The 18862-nt window shown below is 43.4% G+C and overlaps 1 protein-coding gene across 1 annotated transcript in view; it reads right to left on the bottom strand.

Annotated features, from left to right (window-relative positions):
- LOC111226769 (teneurin-1-like) overlaps positions 1 to 18642 on the bottom strand; it is a 155255-nt gene extending 136613 nt beyond the window's left edge. The window contains 4 exon segments of the mRNA XM_022752080.1: positions 12512 to 12545; positions 14346 to 14567; positions 14846 to 14855; positions 18426 to 18642. Of these exon segments, the coding sequence (XP_022607801.1) occupies positions 12512 to 12545; positions 14346 to 14567; positions 14846 to 14855; positions 18426 to 18642 (483 nt within the window).
- Between the last annotated feature and the right edge of the window lie 220 nt (positions 18643 to 18862).

The raw sequence follows: 18862 nt of genomic DNA, 5'->3' as shown, positions 1-18862 counted from the left end.
CACCTCTCATTAATATAACCCCATCATACAGGTGACCCCATGAGCCAGTAGAAGTTTGTGTCAAAAACATGATCCCACACTGGCTTCCCACCCGCGAACACTGCCAATTATGTTTGATGGTGTGGTCAGCAACGCCAGAAGCACTGTAGCTGTGTATATGGGAAGTGCTTTATCCCTCTGTGCCGCCCCATTCAGAGTTGCACCTTAACCGACTGACTATTGATTTCTGTGGGCGACGCAATTAAAATTCTGATTATACGTTACAGGTTCAAAGTTGGCTGGTCAGCAATAGCGTATTGTCACAGGAAATGTGATCTGTACACACACTTCAAGGTAGATATTTGCAGCCAACGAACATCAGGCATGCTCCAATAATGCTTTTGAAGATTAGAAAAAACCTTTTTGCGTCAGATGACTAAACTGCCATACAGTGTAAAATACCATACCTACCTCACCTGCTGCATACTAAAAGATTACTACTTCAACTCAGACTGAATTGGAACCAAATTTGCACCTTTAGCTCTCAGAAAATTCTCAACAGTGGATCAAAAGGTCTCTATAGAGTCTCATGAGAGCCTATTATGGTACACCTATGAAAAAAGTGCTTTTCGGTACAAACACGAACCCCTCCTGTTTACCTCTATTTGAGTGTGTTCAGTGTTTTTATGTATTGACTGTGAAAACGAATTTCCTCTCAGAGGATAATAAAGTATCTGTCCACTTTACTGAGGTGCAGGTCTGTCAATAATATTCTTGTAGATGTGTTTTCTCAATGCGCCTACTGCAGCACCGGGGACTAGTCAATATCCCACAATGCACCTCTGACCTGTGGGCAAACCTGCCTCACTCTTCCTTTCAACTTCCGATGGACATTGATTTTCTAGCAGCTCCCACTCATATAAATGTGGCAATTGTGGAAAAGTGAACAGGGGTGTACTTTAAGTACAGATCAAGGCTTTTTGAGTCAAGAAGCAAATAAAGGAGAATATTTTTTTAGATGCAGCCAACTCACAACGACAGAGATCCAAAAAGCATCTTGAAGAAAGCCAAGAAGAAGAATATTTGCCGATATTATTGTTCTCCTGATCACAAAGTACATTATGTAAGTGTGAAGAGTGTTACACCATGGATGTATGATATGTGAGGTTCTATTCTTGGGTGAAAATGTGCGTGTGTGTGTGTGTGTGTGTCTTCGTGAGAGAAGGCAGTATCTAGGTCTGTGTGATGAATCTGTTTCAGTGGCAAGCAAGGTGCTGCGAGCAGCATGCCGTCTGTTAATTCACATTCGCCGCGGGTGGTTAGAGTCTGTGGCTGATGATACTGGGAGGTGCTGAGAGAGGAGAGAGAGCCTTGACAAATGAACACGAGCCATGAGCGGGGATGATCCCCGATGTCAGCTGTTGTCAAAACAAAATTTTAAGTATAACCATAACAGTAATGTCCTGGCTTTCACTAAAGAAAAATGAAAGAAAAATAGAAAAGAAAAGAAAAAATGCTTAAAAATTGCAAAATGCAAACTACAGCATGGTGGAATTGGATTCACAAAAGAAATATTTCAGCTCAACGTGCCGGAGTGTAAAGCCACTCTGTGCTTGTATAAGTAAAATTAGCTGGAGCAGCAATCTCAGCTGGAGAGGTTTTGATCTCTGAGCCATCATGTCTTCATTAAAGTATTAACCGATGATTGCAGCACCACCAACCAGCCGTGTTTATTTCAGCAGCGATTACAGCCACACAATCATAACCTTCGCCTGTGATAAACCTTCCCACACAGAGTTGCCTCTCTTGGCCGTGCAACAGTCATGAGAACATTAATCTCCAGATTTCTCTCTCCTTGTTTCCCCTCTCTGCCTCTGGCCAAACGTTAGCAGTGATTGTGCATCACCCTGCATTCATTCCACTAATGTAGCATACAACTGCAAATATACATTTGATACATGGCACCTCTCACCCGCTGGCTCCCCTCGCTCCTTCTTTACTTCCCCCCTGCCTGAGATATCAGGGGAAATCCATTCAGCTAAGACGGTCCAGATGTAAATAGCTCTTGCATAAGCCCTGCCCACTCAAGATCACACCATAGGAGAAAAGAAGTAGCATTGCCCTGGGCTATGAGGACAAGAGGATGTAGTTAGAAACCAAGAAGATTTATGTGTAGTTGCTACTTGGCTCTCTTTGTGATGTACAGGTAGAAATACAACTGCAAAACTGGTTTATAGTGGTTGCCACCCCTCTGTTTCCTGTCTTGTAAAGCAGAAAGAAAAGATACTGCTACATCACCCACATCACATAAATCAGGCATGAAAGCATAATGGTGTGGATTTGACTGAGGGCAACCGGGGGCAAGGACAGACATATGAGGTATTACTCTCATCCATTCTTCCTCCCTCTGTTTCCTTCACTCCGTCTGTGTGGTGACCCATCTCTGGTGCTGACCCAAAAAGACTGGAAAGAAGAACCACCTATCCAACCTATTGTCAGCCGCATAACCCATTATCTCTGTCTCTCTGGCTCTGCAGCTATGTGGGGGCTCGGCTCATGCTTCCCCGAGGTGATCATCTCTCAACACATCTCACAGGCTAGACTCATTTCTGCTTGTTCCCAAATTGTACAGGGATCTTCCCCACTCAGACAGGGCTGAAGTCATTCTCTTTATTCCACCACAGATACAAAAACAATAGATGAATGTACCTTGAATGTAACACCAGTTCCTCCGGGGAGGGAAGGAGACCATAAGAATTGGTGGACCATATCCACTCGGTCTAAGAACTAGAGATATGTAGTTCTTTGATCAGATCATAATCCACCCTGAGGTTACAGATGGACAAAAGGGGAATCATCTTACTGTATCAGCCACTGTTGCTGCATGCTTCATCATGCATTCATCATTTCTCTTTCATATTTTACACTTTTCCAGTGTTTTATTTGAAGTGTTGATGTCCAGAAACCATCTCAATGTTGTTTTACACCTCCTCTCTCAGGCTTCTCTCTGGAGCACTAATAACAGTCGGTGAGACAATCAGAAGAGGAGGCTCTGAGCTCTTCTTCTGATTGGCTGACTGTTTTCTGAGTGATCAAATAAAATTATAGCACATTTCAGGAAAACACTGTGAGAAACTAAATCCTGCGAGGTTGAATTGGTTTGCTTTGTTGTGACATCCCAAAGTTATGGAAGTCCTTAGGGCTCGTTTTTAGGCTCAGTTCCTCAATACAGGCTGTGTGCATTTCTCTGTGGACTGAGCGCTTTGATACTTTAACAGTATTAATATAGAACCTGAAAAAATGGAAATCTCACTTTATACAATATGGGACCTTTAAATCAAACACCTCCTCCGGATGGTCAACGGTCCACTCAGGCCATAAATTAGGCAACCTCTGGATTTCTGCACATGCTGAAGCAGAACACAAGAGTAAAGTTGATGGATTAAACAAGTTTGTTTGCCCTAACGTAAGCATTTCTTGCAAACTTAGTAGTTACCCAGCCCAGCATTACCTCCAAGGCCATGGAGGACTTCATTAGCTACCTTCGTTTCAGTGGGCCAATCCAAGAGTGGAACATGCATGGTTTGGGAGCCGGTCCTGGATGATTCTGTAGGCTAATGATAGCAGTGCTGTCTTGATCTTTATTGGATTTAGGGAAATTTACACTCCAGCAACCCCAGGTAATGTAAGCCGAGATAGTGTTACATTTGCCAGAAACATTGCTTAGTCCTCTTCCGTTTCTTTTTTAACATTAAAAGTAGAGCATAGTGTAAAAAAAAAAAGAATAATAAAGCATAAAAGATAACAAGTATGAAAGATAAGCAGCTAGGCAGGATATGTTAGGATGAAATATGAGTCAGATTTTTCCTTATCATACTTATAAGACGAGGACTAACTAGCTCTGCACTGCAATACAAGAACAATGTCTTCTGCACTGATCATCAGCTGATGGGGATGCTGACTTTTTGCCTTTGACACGTAGCTTTAGCCTCAGTATTTTACACAGATATCATGCTGCCATTGCGCATAACAGGGTTCTAGTTTTAAAATGAGTCAGCTGAAGTCAGCATGGACGTAGCGTTGGCTTAAATAGCTGGTTATCTTACGGCAGATAAAATTTGCCAGCGACATTTCAGCCACTAAAATCGATGAAAAGAAATGAGAGGCTTTCTTTTGTCGACCACTGTTTGAAATCCAAGACCCATTTACAAAAATTACAGTAAATGTCCACTGTAAATCTACCACCGTTATTATCATAAACTATTACACTCCATACTAGAAAGAAAAGTTTGACAGGCGTAGCAATAGTAACTAAGGGGACAGGGTTTTCCTCTTGGGGTATAGGAGCAAAAGTGCAGCATTATTTCAACAAGCACACATTAACAGAAGGGCTATTACAAAGGCTACAGCACATAAACACAGGCCCCTCTGAGTAAAATTAAGTCCACCCATTCATGATATACCCTACAACCACTTCCACCACCTCCTCATTTACTTGTATTTGATTATGCTCTTTTGTTTCCTGCCTACTTTTTCTTAATGACTGCTTGCAATGTCTTTATTACTACGCTACTTGCAATCATGATGATTCATGTTGAGTTAATCTACTCTTGTTTCTACTTATCCTATTGAGTCAGCTAAAGCTTAAAATGTTACAGTAAGTTTAATGTAAAGGTTTTCCTGCATCTGCTCTTTCTACATCTTGCTCTACTAAGTCTCTTCAGTGTTCAGTGTGTGTGTGTGTGTGTGTGTAATATTGGCCAAAGCGTGCAGTGAATATTATCCACCTTGGCCAGACTCACTGCCTCGGCTGGTGTTGATCTGATTCAGCTCGTACACACACATTGGAGAAAACATCTGTTTGGAGCAAAATATACTCACGCACAGATATGAATACAAAGTGCACACTCACTTGGAAGCAAATACAGCGTGTGCATCCACACACGCACGCACGCACTCACCCAACCCCACCATACGCGCACACACATAAACACTATCTGGAAATGGCATTGAGCATCTGTTTGGACGGCACTAGCACATTCAGTTTTTGTGAAACACTGGCAAGAGCCCCTGCATTGGCCATGAGACGCTTGTCTACTGCAGCAGGATGACCGGGTGACCGAGCAGTCTGCTCAATTGTCTGCTCGCCTCATCCACACACACATACAAATTCACACACACTTTCAAGCTCAGAAGCCACAATGCAGATTCTGTTTCCACCCCCCACCCCCCCACCCCCTCCCCCTTAACACCACCACTCTCTTTTCCCAAGTCACCCATAAAATGCTCATGCTTTTAGTGGTATTCTGAAGCATTTTAAGAAGCTATTTATTTAACGGCATGATTATCTATCTGGTGTTAGGGCGATCTATCTAGCAAAGTGAATGGGTGCGCTATTAACGCCCTCTCCTCTGGCACAGGTAGCAGCTGTTCAGAGAATATGCAATAAAAAAAAGAAAAAAAAGTGGGAAAAAAGAAAAAAAGACTCTACTATTTGACATCTTTGTGATTTTTTTTTCCGCACGCACATTGCAATCCTTGCCACGGTGTGACAGCATACAAATGAATCTTAAGCGCGAGGAGAAAGTGGTCAATCAAGAATGCTATGATGAGCACCAGTGGGCACACGCGTATCAACAAAGCCTCCTCTTTTAAAAATAAAATGCTAAAAATAAAACGCAGTCTGCTCAGATGTTGGGGACCTTGGAATAATTCCATATATTGTAAATACGAAGGTGATGTCTTATGCCAATCTGTCACGTCTCATCATAACAAATGTATCCCTTCAGGGAGCGCCAGTTTAGCATTTAGCATGTACATACATCACATCAATGTCACTTGACAAAAGCATCCCATTTGTATTGCTGACAGCATGGTTGGGGCCAAGGTGTGTGAGTCTCTGGTGTGTGTGTGTGTGTGTGTGTGTGTGTGTGTGTGTGTGTGTGTGTGTGTGTGTGTGTGTGTGTGTGTAAGAAAAGAGACAGAGAGGAGAGAGACAGTGGCGGAAACGGAGAAGAAAATAAACAAAAACACAGAAAGAAAGAGAGGGAGGACTCTAAGGCGGAGAGAGTTAAGCCAAGGCCTGGAGGAGTTTTCAGTTATTTACATATGCAGATTCTGGTCACCCCAGATCCCTACCCTCATCAAGAGAAACCAATTAAAACTCTCTTCATTTAATGTTTACCTTAATTAACCGTAACAATTAATGGCTTTCCAAAGTCCTATTGTGGCTTTTTCAATTAAAAGCAGCCTGTGACAAAGGTTGCAATCCAATCCAATAAATCATACAGACAATTCTCCAGTGAGAAGAAGGAGTCCATCCCAGGGCAAAGTGAATGAGTGAAATAGGCTCATATATCACTTGTGTTATTTCTCATTTTGGTTTATGCTTCAACTCATACCTCACTTAAAAAGTTATTTTTTCTTCTTAGGTGTGGACAGTTTGTTCTGCGCTGAAGTCCCGGTACCGCCTGAGAACTTTAATGTCTGTGTGTGCGTGTATGTGCACACGCACACACGGGCATGTGTGTGTGTAGGTGTCCAGCCGTCCAAGCAGCAGTACTCATACTGGTCAGCAGATTGTTGGGTGAGACCCAGTGGACCATTATCTGTCCGTAGCTGCCAGGGCTGAGAGCTGATAATGACAGGTGGTGTACACACCCTGGAGGTCTGACAGGCTCAGGGCACCGTGCCATGTAACAACAGCCTTTACTACTGGCACCACGGCTGTGATGGCAGCCTTTAACACTGGCACTGAGGCAGCTATGGCAGAAGTGTCCCTGGCAGTATCACGACGGCTGCGGCGGAGGAGCAGCCATTACTACAAGCAGTTAAACTAAAATGGCAGCAATTGTTAATGGCGGGGAAACCACTGCGCTGTCATTACTACTATCGCTGACATCCTCTTGGCATTTACATCCCTATGCAGGCTCAGATGACAATTGTGATTAAAAGAATATTAATGAAACTGTAGGTTTGTTATTCAGACAAGATTTTTTTCCACAGCAGAAACCTGCTCGGTGACAGCTCCCATTCATGCACCCTGAGGAGGTTATTGTGCAGGATATAAAGGTCTTGCTTTGCTTACTTTTCTTTTCCTTTCTCCATCATTGTTTGGTTAAGCTTTGTAGTTTCCCATTCATAGAAACCTGCATCTTTCCTCTACGCTTGCATGCAAAAATCTTAGCTAAAAGAAAAAACAGAGGAAAATTTCGATTCAGAAAAATTCAGCATTTCTACCACCCCTCCAAAGTACATACCCCTCTGACCCCTCACACACACACACACACACACACACACACACACACACACACACACACACACAAAAGACAAAACAGCACGAGCGTGTGTGGGCATTTAAGTGTGTGTGTCCATACAGACACCTATGTGTCCTCCGCCCCCTCTCTGCCCCCATCTCCCCCAATTCAGAATACTCTGATTTGCACTAATCTCTCGGTACACTCTCAGGGCTATTGTTCCTTTCTGCTGTGAGCTTATTCATGTGCCACTCAGCATGCTCTCCTCTCATTTTAATACTCCAACAGCGCTGGGAGCTAAAAACAGTTTTAAGCCCGCTTATTCAACTGTTCATTAGAAAAAATCAGCTCGCCTCTCACCTCCTCTGCTGTGTAGGTGATCGCGGAATTGTACGGGATGTGACCGCTTATTAAAAAGCAAGTAGCGGCTGGACCCTGTGATGGAAACATCACAGAGTTTATGTATACAGACAGCCTGTAGGCAGCCAGTGGACAGTGTGAGATGAAAGCTACGGCTGATGCTCTGATTTGATGACTGTTGCCATGGCAGCGAGATGAGAATGGAGGAGGGGCATTCACGGAGACAGACAGAAAATTATCCCCCTCTCTCTCTTTTCTGTCTCTCCCTGAAGCACACACATGCACGCACACACATCCCTAACCCCCCATCAACCAGTAGTACAGTCCAGTAGGTCTTCTTTCGGATCAGTGAGCTGCAAAGGTCCATCATTAGGACAACAGGGCGGGGTCCAACATTCTGACAGCTTGTCAAGAACAGAAGCCTGCATGGCTAACTATGTGATGAGACTGCTATTAAAGAAGAGGAAAACCGCACAACTGCGCTGTTGCTACAATAAGGCACCTGGCGGATTCATGGGAGCTCTTCAGCCTCTCCTGGATGGCTGAATGGGTATTTCAATAAAAACGGTTCCTGGCTCCAGCGGACGTGTTTATAGCGTTTCCTCTGGCCAAGCGCAGCACCAGGGTTAAGTTGATCATCTCTCACTCTGGTAAAATAGCCAGGGGAGTCTGTGTACCACTAGATCAACTCTACAACTTAAAGACCCTAAACGTTACAGCTCAGATGATCGATATGGCACTGAGCAATGTTCTTTACGAGCTAATAGACAAATCCATTCCTGCAAAACCCCTTGGGCCTTGGGAAGGCAAGAAGGGAGTCAGAGTACACGGCTGTTCGCCTGGTGTTGCCACTTAGACCTCCGCTTGCACGCACATACAAGCACGCCAGGCAGGTCAAAGGAGACGCTGGGATGCAGCTTGTGTGTCTGTGCATCTCCATATGTGTGGTTGTGCTGGCACATCTGCGGATGTCTCTGTCTCTCAGGGCATTGTACTTTCCTGATTCCACTGAGTATCGCGGCTGCAGAGCTGCCAAAAGGAGATTTGTGTCTTCCGACATCAGAAGGAGGAAAAACACATAAAACCCATTTCATTCACATTGCTTAAATGCTCTTATCTGACACTTGTGGATAAGAGAGCTTACAGGAAACATTTGTAATTCCCTCACTATCTAATTAAAAGTCCAAGTTGCCTAATAAATGTCAGAATTGCATCATGGAGTGGAGAAGTCCTGAAAATCTGATTCCCATCTGAGAACTAACTCCGTATAACACCTGTTGCTATTTCACCGGGTTCCATCAGTCCATCAGAATGGTATTTCAAATATGGCTATAACATGTGTCAAGTCGCTGCTGGCTAAATTTAAAAAAAAAAGTCTAAAAGCAAAACCTCGCCAAGATTTTCTGATGGCTGCCCAATATCCAGTGCAAGGTCCTGTGCGAGCCCCTCTGTCTTCCCATCTTCTCTGTGCCCTCTCTTTGTCTTTCTCTGTGCCGTATGCTTGCTCATTAAACCATAAGGTCAGTTTTTCACTCCACTCTCCAGCCCTTTGTCTTCATGCCCTTGCTAACCTTCTGCAACACTTACTTGAATACAGCTTGGCCAAACTTGACTACAAAACTTTGGCACATCATTATAAAAATAATGGACCGTGTTTATAAAGGATATGAGGGCTCTCTATGACATTGTGCCGTCCCACAGGCCCCCGAACAACCTAGTTTATAGCCGGCATGTAACATTTACGTTTAAGGTAACATTCATGCTTGTCTTATTTCAAGGCAAGGACAAAAGCTACGCTGTAAAAAATAAATAAATAACTTTATTTGAAGGTCTAATGGCAGCAATCTATTTTTGGGGTAATTCTGCTCATTTACAGTTGGTAAGTATAAACTGTCAGGTGTCTACTCTGTTACAGAATAACTTTCACAGTCATTCATGGTGGAGAACATTCATTATTCTTATCTTTCATTTATTGGACAAGCATATTATGAGAAATTGAAATTACTGGGATTACTTCTGGCCCCTTTTCCTACATTTTGATAGAGTGTGCAACACAGTTGTTAAAAGCTGCACTGAAAACATCTTCAAGTTCTAACATATGAGGATTTGTGAATGAGACACTTTTTTCATGTACAATATATTCTTATTCGTTGATGTCTGCAACCAACAATATCATCATTATCAGATAATGTGACGATTTTGTTTTGGATTAAATGATTAATGTTAATCACACAAAAAAGTGACAGATGTATATCATCATTTCTCATTGCCTTTTGTGATGTCTTCAGATTACTTGTTTGGGCAGACCAACAGCCCAAATCCCAAATGTTTTCCATTTACAAAGACATAAGACAGTGAAACCAACAAATTTTAAGATTTGAGAAACAAAAACTATCAATAGCCTGAAATTGGTTTGAAAAATTTAAATCTAGAGACACAAGCTGTCGAGTGTAAATAAATTACTGCTTGATTAAAATGAACGTGGAAGGAACATTTATTCATGTTGAAATGACTTAGTCTCCATCACATGATCTTAGGTTTTTAGTATTCATTTAGCCACATCCTGCTTTGGAATATTCTACTACTATCAGCCTGCTAATAAAGATAATACCAAATAAAACCTGAATACTGGTGTACATCTTTATTTATTTATATCTGCTAGGTTATATTTTTAATGTGGTTTTATGTCATTGTGTTTGCAGTATTAACACAGTGTCACAGCGCGGTCAGATCAACAGCTGAGGGCTAACACGTCTTCATGTCAGGGGATTACATCCATTCTGAGCCATGTTTTTCAGTGCCACTGCTTTCATAAGACTTGATTGCTAACTTGGGGACTGTAAATGTTTGAGGCAATTTGAAAACCCATTTTCTTCAAACCATTATCTGCAGTGTATGGCAGAAATTGAACACTTAAACCTTTCTAGTGTATTAATTTAGCACTGTGATCAGACAGTTATAAGCGAGTTGTCAAGTTTTTAAAAAATAATGGACGTCCCGCGGCCAATCAGAATCAAGTGCTTACTCAGGCCATGGTAATTACACAGACATTTGCATTTTAGCACAGAATGTTATCTACCATAATGAGTGATAGAGGCTTTCATTGGTCTGCTGTTTGCAGTTGCCTTAGAACCCTCTCTGCTCCAAGGATGATGTATGAAAAGTGCAGTGATGTAAAACCACGAGGCAGTCTGCTACACGCCAATGTGTCGATCCCAAAAGTGGAGGAAAATAGATAAGCTAAAAAGATAGACAATAGGCTGGAGTAAATCTGCAACTGATTAAACTAATGAAAAAGTGGTCAATTAATTAGCATCTCATTTTGGGACAGTGTTGTAACCCAGATAATACAGCTAATGTAGTTTTTTTTTTTTATTATTATTCCACACTGCAGTAATTCAGAGGAGTGACACCAAATCTATCTGCTCCCTCCTTCCCTCTCTCTCCCACTCCCATCAGCCCTCCTCTTCTCTTTCTCTCAGCATTTATTTCACCGCTCCCACCCACTACACAAGCATCATTGTCACTGGTGAAGACTCAAGATTTCCACATTTTTGGAAAAACACTAACTCTCTTTCTTGCCAAGAGTTAGATAAGACCATTTATGTCTATGCCATGCATTGTATAAGCATATATATATATATATATATATACTATATATAGCACAGGACTTTATATAATTATAGGCTCTATAGAGCCTATAATTATATAAAGTCTGTGCGTTAACAAACAAGATACAGCTAGCTAGTGAGGCTAGCTAGTTTCTCCCTTTCTCCAGTTGTTATGCTAATAAGCTAACTGCCTCTTAGCTTGGATGCTCAAGTACCTTTGTCCTGGTGGTGTTTTTAATAGTTTAGTTGGTTTAGTTTCAATAAAAAGGAAATCTTCCTGCTACAGCACACATTATTTCAGACGATAGTGTGCTTCCACCCTTTTGGCAACAGTTCAGGCTCTTACTTGTTTAAATATGACAGTGTCCTCATGCACAAAGCTGTGTCCGAATTTGCTGCGGAAAAGCGTCACTGGCCTCCACAGAGCTCTGACGTCATCCACATCCAACACCTTTGGGATGAACTGGCACTGTGAGTCACCCAGCTTTATTGCCCAGCCTCACTTATGCTGTTTTGGGTTGAATGGGGACAAATCCCTGCAGCCAGGTTCCACAACATAGCCTCCCCACATAGACGCATATTAGTTTGATAGCTGCAGTTGGAATGACATGGCTATTATGGGTATTATGGGTGTCCACATATTTCTGGCCATATAAGTATAGTGTATGTGTGTGCATATGTGTGTGTGTCAGCAGTAAACTCTAGCTGAACTACGTGTTGTCTTTCTACTGCCAATCTCCTCTGTTCTAACGGTGCACTGTCGTCAATTCAGGGTGTTGATGCTTTCCCGAGTTTGTCAGCAGGTCTGACTGGTGCTCGAGAATGCCCCCAGCCTTCCTCAGGGGAGGTGTCACAGTTGGACATGCACCCTCCCACCACCATCACCCTATCACACAGACACACACACACACACACACTCACACACACACATGAAACAGAATAAAGACAGACATCTGTACAAACATGGCTTCACACACAAGCTGAATCTCTTTCTCCTTTACTCTTTCTTAATCTGTCCCTCCCTCTTTCTATTTTTCTCACACTTGAATCCACACATACTCACACACACACACACACACACACACACACAAACACACACAAACACACACACTGACTAAATTGACTTGTCAGCTTCAATCAGACCAGGAACAAAAGGATTCCTGCCAGTTTGAAGCTGACATCATTAATGGGTTTGGGAGGGGGCGAGCTCTGAAGACAAAGGGAGTGCAAGGTCGGGCTGACTTAAAATGCACTTTCATTTTGGCAGGGACGTTAGCTTTTTGATTTCAGCCCCTTTACGCCAACATCTTTTTGCGAGTAGCTCTAACTTTCATTATCGCTGGGAACAGAGGGGCGTGTGAGACTTTGTTGTGCTGATGGAGAGATATGTGACATCCATAATGCATTTCCTATTAGAGGATGCCACGCATGGACACACCTGGCCACGTGTCAGAGAAAGATGGACAGGAAGAGGATGAGAATAAATGGGGTGTCGGTGAGAGGAGAGGAAAACAGCTTGGCAAGCAAAGGATACCAATGCAAGAGAAAACACAGACGTAAGGGGTAAAGCGCGAGCAAAAGGAAGAAGAGCGTCTTCTTGAGATTGTGTCAAGGTTTGGAGAGCCTGAGGACACACTGCACAGAACTTCATGTGACATATGGAATCCACACATAAACCAGCTTTTCCTGGTGCATTGTCGCAGTAAAACCAAATGCTTTGAACATTTTAAATCCTCTCCTCTCACTTCTGTGACTCCATCCATCCTCATTTGCTTCTGTTTCCTCTGCTCTGTGCCCATCTGCCTCCAACCCCCCATATTTGCAGCTTTCATTCTGACCCTGGATAAAGATGGAGTCCCTCATCTCAAATGGTAATAACTTTGGTCCATATGCACACAGCCATCACAAATTGATTACTGTGTAATGCTGCAAGCACTCCCACTCTCTCTCTCTCTCACTCTCTCCCCTCTTCCATCGTGTGATTTTTGCACAAGGCTGACTCCATGTCCAATCTGGCTGCCATTAAACAGCACCCCTGGGTGCATCCCAAACATAAACAGGCACATCCTGAACCCTTCTTCACACGATCCCAGTCTCCTTCTCCCACCATCTTTGTCTACCACTCATTCTAAATCAGCTTCTCCTTCACCTGTTTTACCCTCAACCACTCATTCCCTTTTTATTCTCATTCTAATTATATCATTACATTACCATTTCTATTCTCTCATTAGCATTTTTTGCTATCCCTGTCTCTATTATTCCCCTCTTATTCTTTTTTTCCTCTCTCTCTCTTTCTCCATCACCCTCCCTTTTCTCAGCCACAGAATACGTTCCACCTTTTTTGCAGCATATAAACAGACAGTGCCCTTGGGGATGGGTTGGAGAGCTCTGTCTTTGTTTGTGTGCACCCCTAACTAACTCTCCATCTGCAGGGAGCCCAGCCAAGCCCAGCAGTGCAAGACAGATAGCTGGCACCGGCCCAGACTCTTCTCTAGTTGGCCCCAGATCTTCACCCCCGCCTCTCAACTTTTCTTTCCTTCCAGGCTACAGTCTTCCCACAGAGTCGGTTGTCAGCTGCCCTCATGCAGCCAGTAAGGTACTGTGGATGTCCGACCCCTACAATTCCTTTTCCTCCAAGCCTTAAACCAAAATCTGGCTTTCACTTTCAATGGATATTCATCCTTCTCCAAGCCATATGCTGTGGATGTTCGTCGCCGGACTTTTCCTCAAGCTCCATCCTCAGTTAACCCCAGTTTCACCTCCAATACGAGCTCACTTCAGAGACTAAATAACCAATAGCACATTTTCTGTATTTAGTCACATCAAAGAGCCTTCAAAGAGAGAGGAACTTAAGCATTAGCATTAGTTCAAAAACTGAGAGTTTCAATCATGTAATTGCCCAAGGCTGTAACTTAAACCTTGAAAGGAGTTTTAATGTTATATGTTGTTTTTCTTTGCATTTGTTGGTGAGAAACTTCTCTTTATAATAAGAGGCCGTGAGGATGTAACGTGAAATACAGTCAAGGAGAGAAATTATGCATGCTGCTTCTATGCACAAAATCGAATCATCAAAGGTGCACTACATTGTCTGCTAAAGCTGAAGTTTTATCCTCCCTGGGCTTCTTCCATCCCCCCTTACAGAGTAAGAGGAGAGATTTTTCACTCACCATTGTCAGGCTCAGACTTCCTGTCATGCTCGGTGTCGGTGAGAGAGAGGGCGGAGTTGGCGCGGCTCGTGAGGCAGGAGCTCTGCTCAGACTTGAGGCCGCGCATCCACATGTGCTGCAGACCGTGAGCTGGAGACGGGTCCACCTCCGGCTCAGTGTCCACGTCCGAGCCCACGCCCAGGGAGTAGGCACGGCTGTGGACATGAGCGACCGGTCCAGAGCACAACGCTTCCTCCTCCTCCTCCTGATGCTGCTGCTGCTGCTGCTGCTGCTGCTGTTGGTGGATGTGGTAGTCTGGGCTCCTCATCTGCCCGGCCTTGCAGAAGTCCCAGTCTGGAGGAGGAGGAGGAGGAGGAGGAGGAGGAGGGAGAGATATGCAGATTGAGAGCTGTAAAGCCTTTAATACCGGCATGTGTTTTTATTTGCTTTAGCAACTAAGCTGACCAGGTGTTTGTTAGCGGGAAGCACTTACAAGCCAAACACTGAACACACCCCAAATTATGTCAAGGGACAGGCTGTTATTTGAGCAAGCATTTATTAAAAGTTTTGCAGCAGAAGTCCAAATCAAAATGCCACCCTCGATTTTTCTTAACCATTTGCAGGGAAGCTATATCCTGTTCATGCTGCCTGATGTGTGTTATTGAGCTCAAGATGTATTGAACTGCTGCTCAAACAGAGCACTGATCTCATCTATATTCTCCTTGGTGAGGTGAAGAGATCAGATAAAGATCAAACCTTATTAATATTGACTCAGACTGAGGGAAAAATTGAGCCCCCTATGCTTTCAGGTATTAGAATGCCCTCCAATCCCAAGTATCAACCAGTTATCTGAGAACATCAGATATACTGTGTTAGTCCTCTGGTTACACTTCAATTCAATTCAATTCAATTGAGTTCTAGTTTTTTTTTTCCTGCAGAGGCAGTTGAGTAAATTTTCTTCCTCGCCACCTCCTCGAGTTTTCTGTTTAGAATGTATAAGTGGAAGTGATGGAGCTGATGTAATTTCAAAGAAATCAAGGCATAAATTGAAATCTATACAGATACCACTGTAGCCAGGCCACATATATATACTCCACCGAATGCAGACGAAGCAAGGAAAGACTTCCTCTCCTTCTCACTTAGTGCAGTTAATATTTGTGTTAGGTCAGGTCCTCTGAACACGAACCACAGTGTTTCAATAAAAGCCACAGCCCTGTTGACCACTCCATTGACCAGCGATGTATCCTGCTGTGCCTGTTTGATGGGGTCAAGACCAACTGTGGCTCACATACTGTTCTGCCGGAATTAAACCGGCGCAAGATTGGTCACCGCTACACACTTCTGTTTAGCTCAAATTGGCTGCAAGAGGGCAATTCAGGAGCAAATAGGCTATTTCCTCAAGGCAACAAACATGGATCGACTGTGAACTGAAAAGTCGTGTAAACATTTTGTTTTGAAACGAATTCATAACACACAAAGAGATTTTAGCAGGTGATTAGAGGGACAATATATTTTCTGAATAACTTCCCATTTCCTGCCATTGCAGTTTGCCGCTTCCGACTCATTTCAGCAAAAAATTGACAATTTATGTATTTAACACTACTTTCGCCCAACGTCGTTATTACTTGTTATAAGCAAATATCTGCCAAAACAGTCTGGGTTATAATTTCATTGTAATGCAGTCCTGGATGTTATGGAAGATAAACACATCTAAATTGTGTTCACCCAAGGGTTTAATTACTGTTACAAGTCCCCCTCACCAAGGCAACCGCACAAGGGCCCCAGACTTACAGGGGCCTTGAAACCATGTGTCAGATGGTTTTGTACTCAATTAACTGACTATTGTTTGGATGCATGCAACACTGGTGCTTGATATCCACAAATCCATGATAAGGGCCTTTGACTGACATATTAACTAATATCAAGGCTCTGTATTGCAGAGGTTTCAGTTTTGTGTTTATATCTTAAATTCATCTAGATGAACGTGTTTAATCAAATTACCACACAGCAAATGTGGGACCAGGAAGTGCTGTATACTCAAGTTTTATCTCTCAGGCCACGTTTAGGTTGCCGTACCATGTGGTGTGACCTGAGAGGAAGGGCTTCAGACACTGATGTGAACTGAAAAAAGTATTTCATCACCCTCTGCATGTTTATCACTCACAAAATTTTTTTACTTTACAGCTTATATTCTTCTAAAAAAGTTTTAAAAAAAATGGATTGAATAAGCCAGTAAGGGACAGTGCTCTTTTTAGTAAAAATGTGGATACGACATAATTAGCAGTCGAACAGTAGTGCAGTCTATCAGTGCATTAATAATACAACAACTTACATAGAAATTCTCTTTTTGGTCTCAGGCTACCATTATTTTGGAGAACACGATAATCAATTTCATCCTATTTGCTCAACTGATATTAACAGAATTCATAGAGCTGCGTGTTTTTTCTCCCACTTTGTTGTGTCCAAACCCTTGTGTTTACCCTCTTGTTAAAATATATGTATTAAATGGAGTTTAACTTCATGCATTAGGTGGTAAGAAGGTCCGTATATACTCAAATGATTCAGTCCTTGTAAGACTGTGAATACTTCAAAGATTTATACTGTAACTAATTTCTGGCTTTGTAAACAAAATATTGGAAAGTGCAAATTAATTCATTTGAGTTAATTAACAGGCAAAACTAATTATTTTGGTCAACTCTCTTATGTGCTGGAGATAGATAACAGAGCAGTGGGTCTAGCTGACTGGCTATTCATCTATCAACAGTATCTTTCTAATGGAAAGAGATTTTGGGTAGAGACAGGGCAATGTAGAGCAGAGAAAAGGCTTGATGTGCGATTAAGTGGACAGAGAGGAATTCGTAATATTAGGGAAAATAAACAGCTGGGAGAAGAGAGGAGAAGAGAGGGAAGGAAGGAAGGGAGGAGAGGGTGAGATACGGCAGTTTAAAAGATGAAGGGAAATATGAAGAACATGGGTGGGGAATTAGAAGAGAAACGAACTGTCTGATCTTTGTCAGGAACACCATAATCCATTAAAAATGTCACTGGAGGCAACGTCCCCCCTTAACAGTTGGTTACTTAGGTAGGGTATACTATATATAGCTTCGTTGCCCAAAGATGAACAGATGTGCTTCGCAGAACCGGCTGCCATTGACATTTCAAAGGCCGCTTTGGGGGGTCTTTTGCGCCTTACCATATGACACTGATGGCAGGGGGATGTTGTTTGTGTATGGAAACAGAAAGGCTGAGCAACTGTTGAAAAAGCCAAGTGCTCTTTGACACCACAACGCTACGGAAGACATCGAACCAACATGATGATGACTAACGGCCGTCGATGGGTTGCTGCGCGGCGAACAATACGACAAAATCCATAGCAGGTGGCATTCAAACCATGAAATCCCGAGCGGCATGCTTGTCAGGAGTTGTAACTGTTATGAATGGCTAATGTTGCTTGTTAGCATGGTGGGTAGGTCTTGCAGAGTAGCAGGAGGTTGGGGTGGCGGAAAGAGTATCTATTGATCACGATGAACCCTGCGCAGCGGTCTGCTCCTGAAGAGGTGCGGCTTCTGTCTTAACGCCACACATGACCTGCATAAGGGCCATCCATCACAGCACGCGCTGGCCCATTTCTCCTCCTGTCACCGGCAGGGAAGAATTTTTCGGTGTGTATGTGTCAACGTGCGCCTCTACATGTGCCTATGTCCACCCGTGTTTGTATCTGTGAGTGTGTGTGTAATGAAGGGTGGTGTTCCACCCCAGGTGAGGCCAGAGAGGTTTGGGGTTGACCTACTTTAGCTGTGGGAGAGAAATATCACCTCCGTGGAGAAGAGGTAATTGGCTGCCTCCGACTGTCCTTCTGGCTCATTGTGGACTGTAATAGGTAATTCACATAGGCTCTTTTAAAGACCTCTGTGTGTGTGTGTGTGTGTGTGTGTGTGTGTGTGTGTGTGTGTGTCTGCCTATATGTGTGTTTCTTTGTGCCTGTATCCATTTGCGACCACATACAGTAACTGTACAAATGCGAACATATATTCAAAGGTAAACACATCCAGCTTAAACAATAAGCGTGGTACCTGGCTGGGCCTGGCTGTAGTTGCTCTGTCTCTCCCGGTGTGACCCGAGGGTGAGGCGTAGCTCATGCGTGTAGTCCGGCAGGGTTTCGCGTGAAGTGTAGGAGCGGTGGTGGGCGCGGCCGTCCTCGCTCTCGTCAGACGAGCTGGTGTAGGACATCTCCATCTCATGGCGCCCCTTAGACAACGGCTGGTAGGGTTTACTGTCCATCTCCTCCATGGCTCAAAGCGCTCCGCTTAGTCACTCAGCACAGCCACAGCACAGAGCACACAGTCTGGAAGCAGGTAGGAAGGTGGAGGGGAAAGGTAGTGAGGACAGCAGGGCAGAAGAGGGATGGGCCATCGGGGGGAAATGAAAGGGAAAGAGGGGATTGAACAGACAGGGTGGAGGAGAAAAATAGCACAAGAAGCCCGTTATTGAGCACAGTGGAACAATATTG

The sequence above is a fragment of the Seriola dumerili genome, unplaced genomic scaffold, assembly GCF_002260705.1.
Source record: "Seriola dumerili isolate Sdu_G_001 unplaced genomic scaffold, Sdu_1.0 BDQW01000161.1, whole genome shotgun sequence".
Taxonomy (NCBI): domain Eukaryota; kingdom Metazoa; phylum Chordata; class Actinopteri; order Carangiformes; family Carangidae; genus Seriola; species Seriola dumerili.
This window is presented reverse-complemented; position numbering and strand designations above follow the sequence as displayed.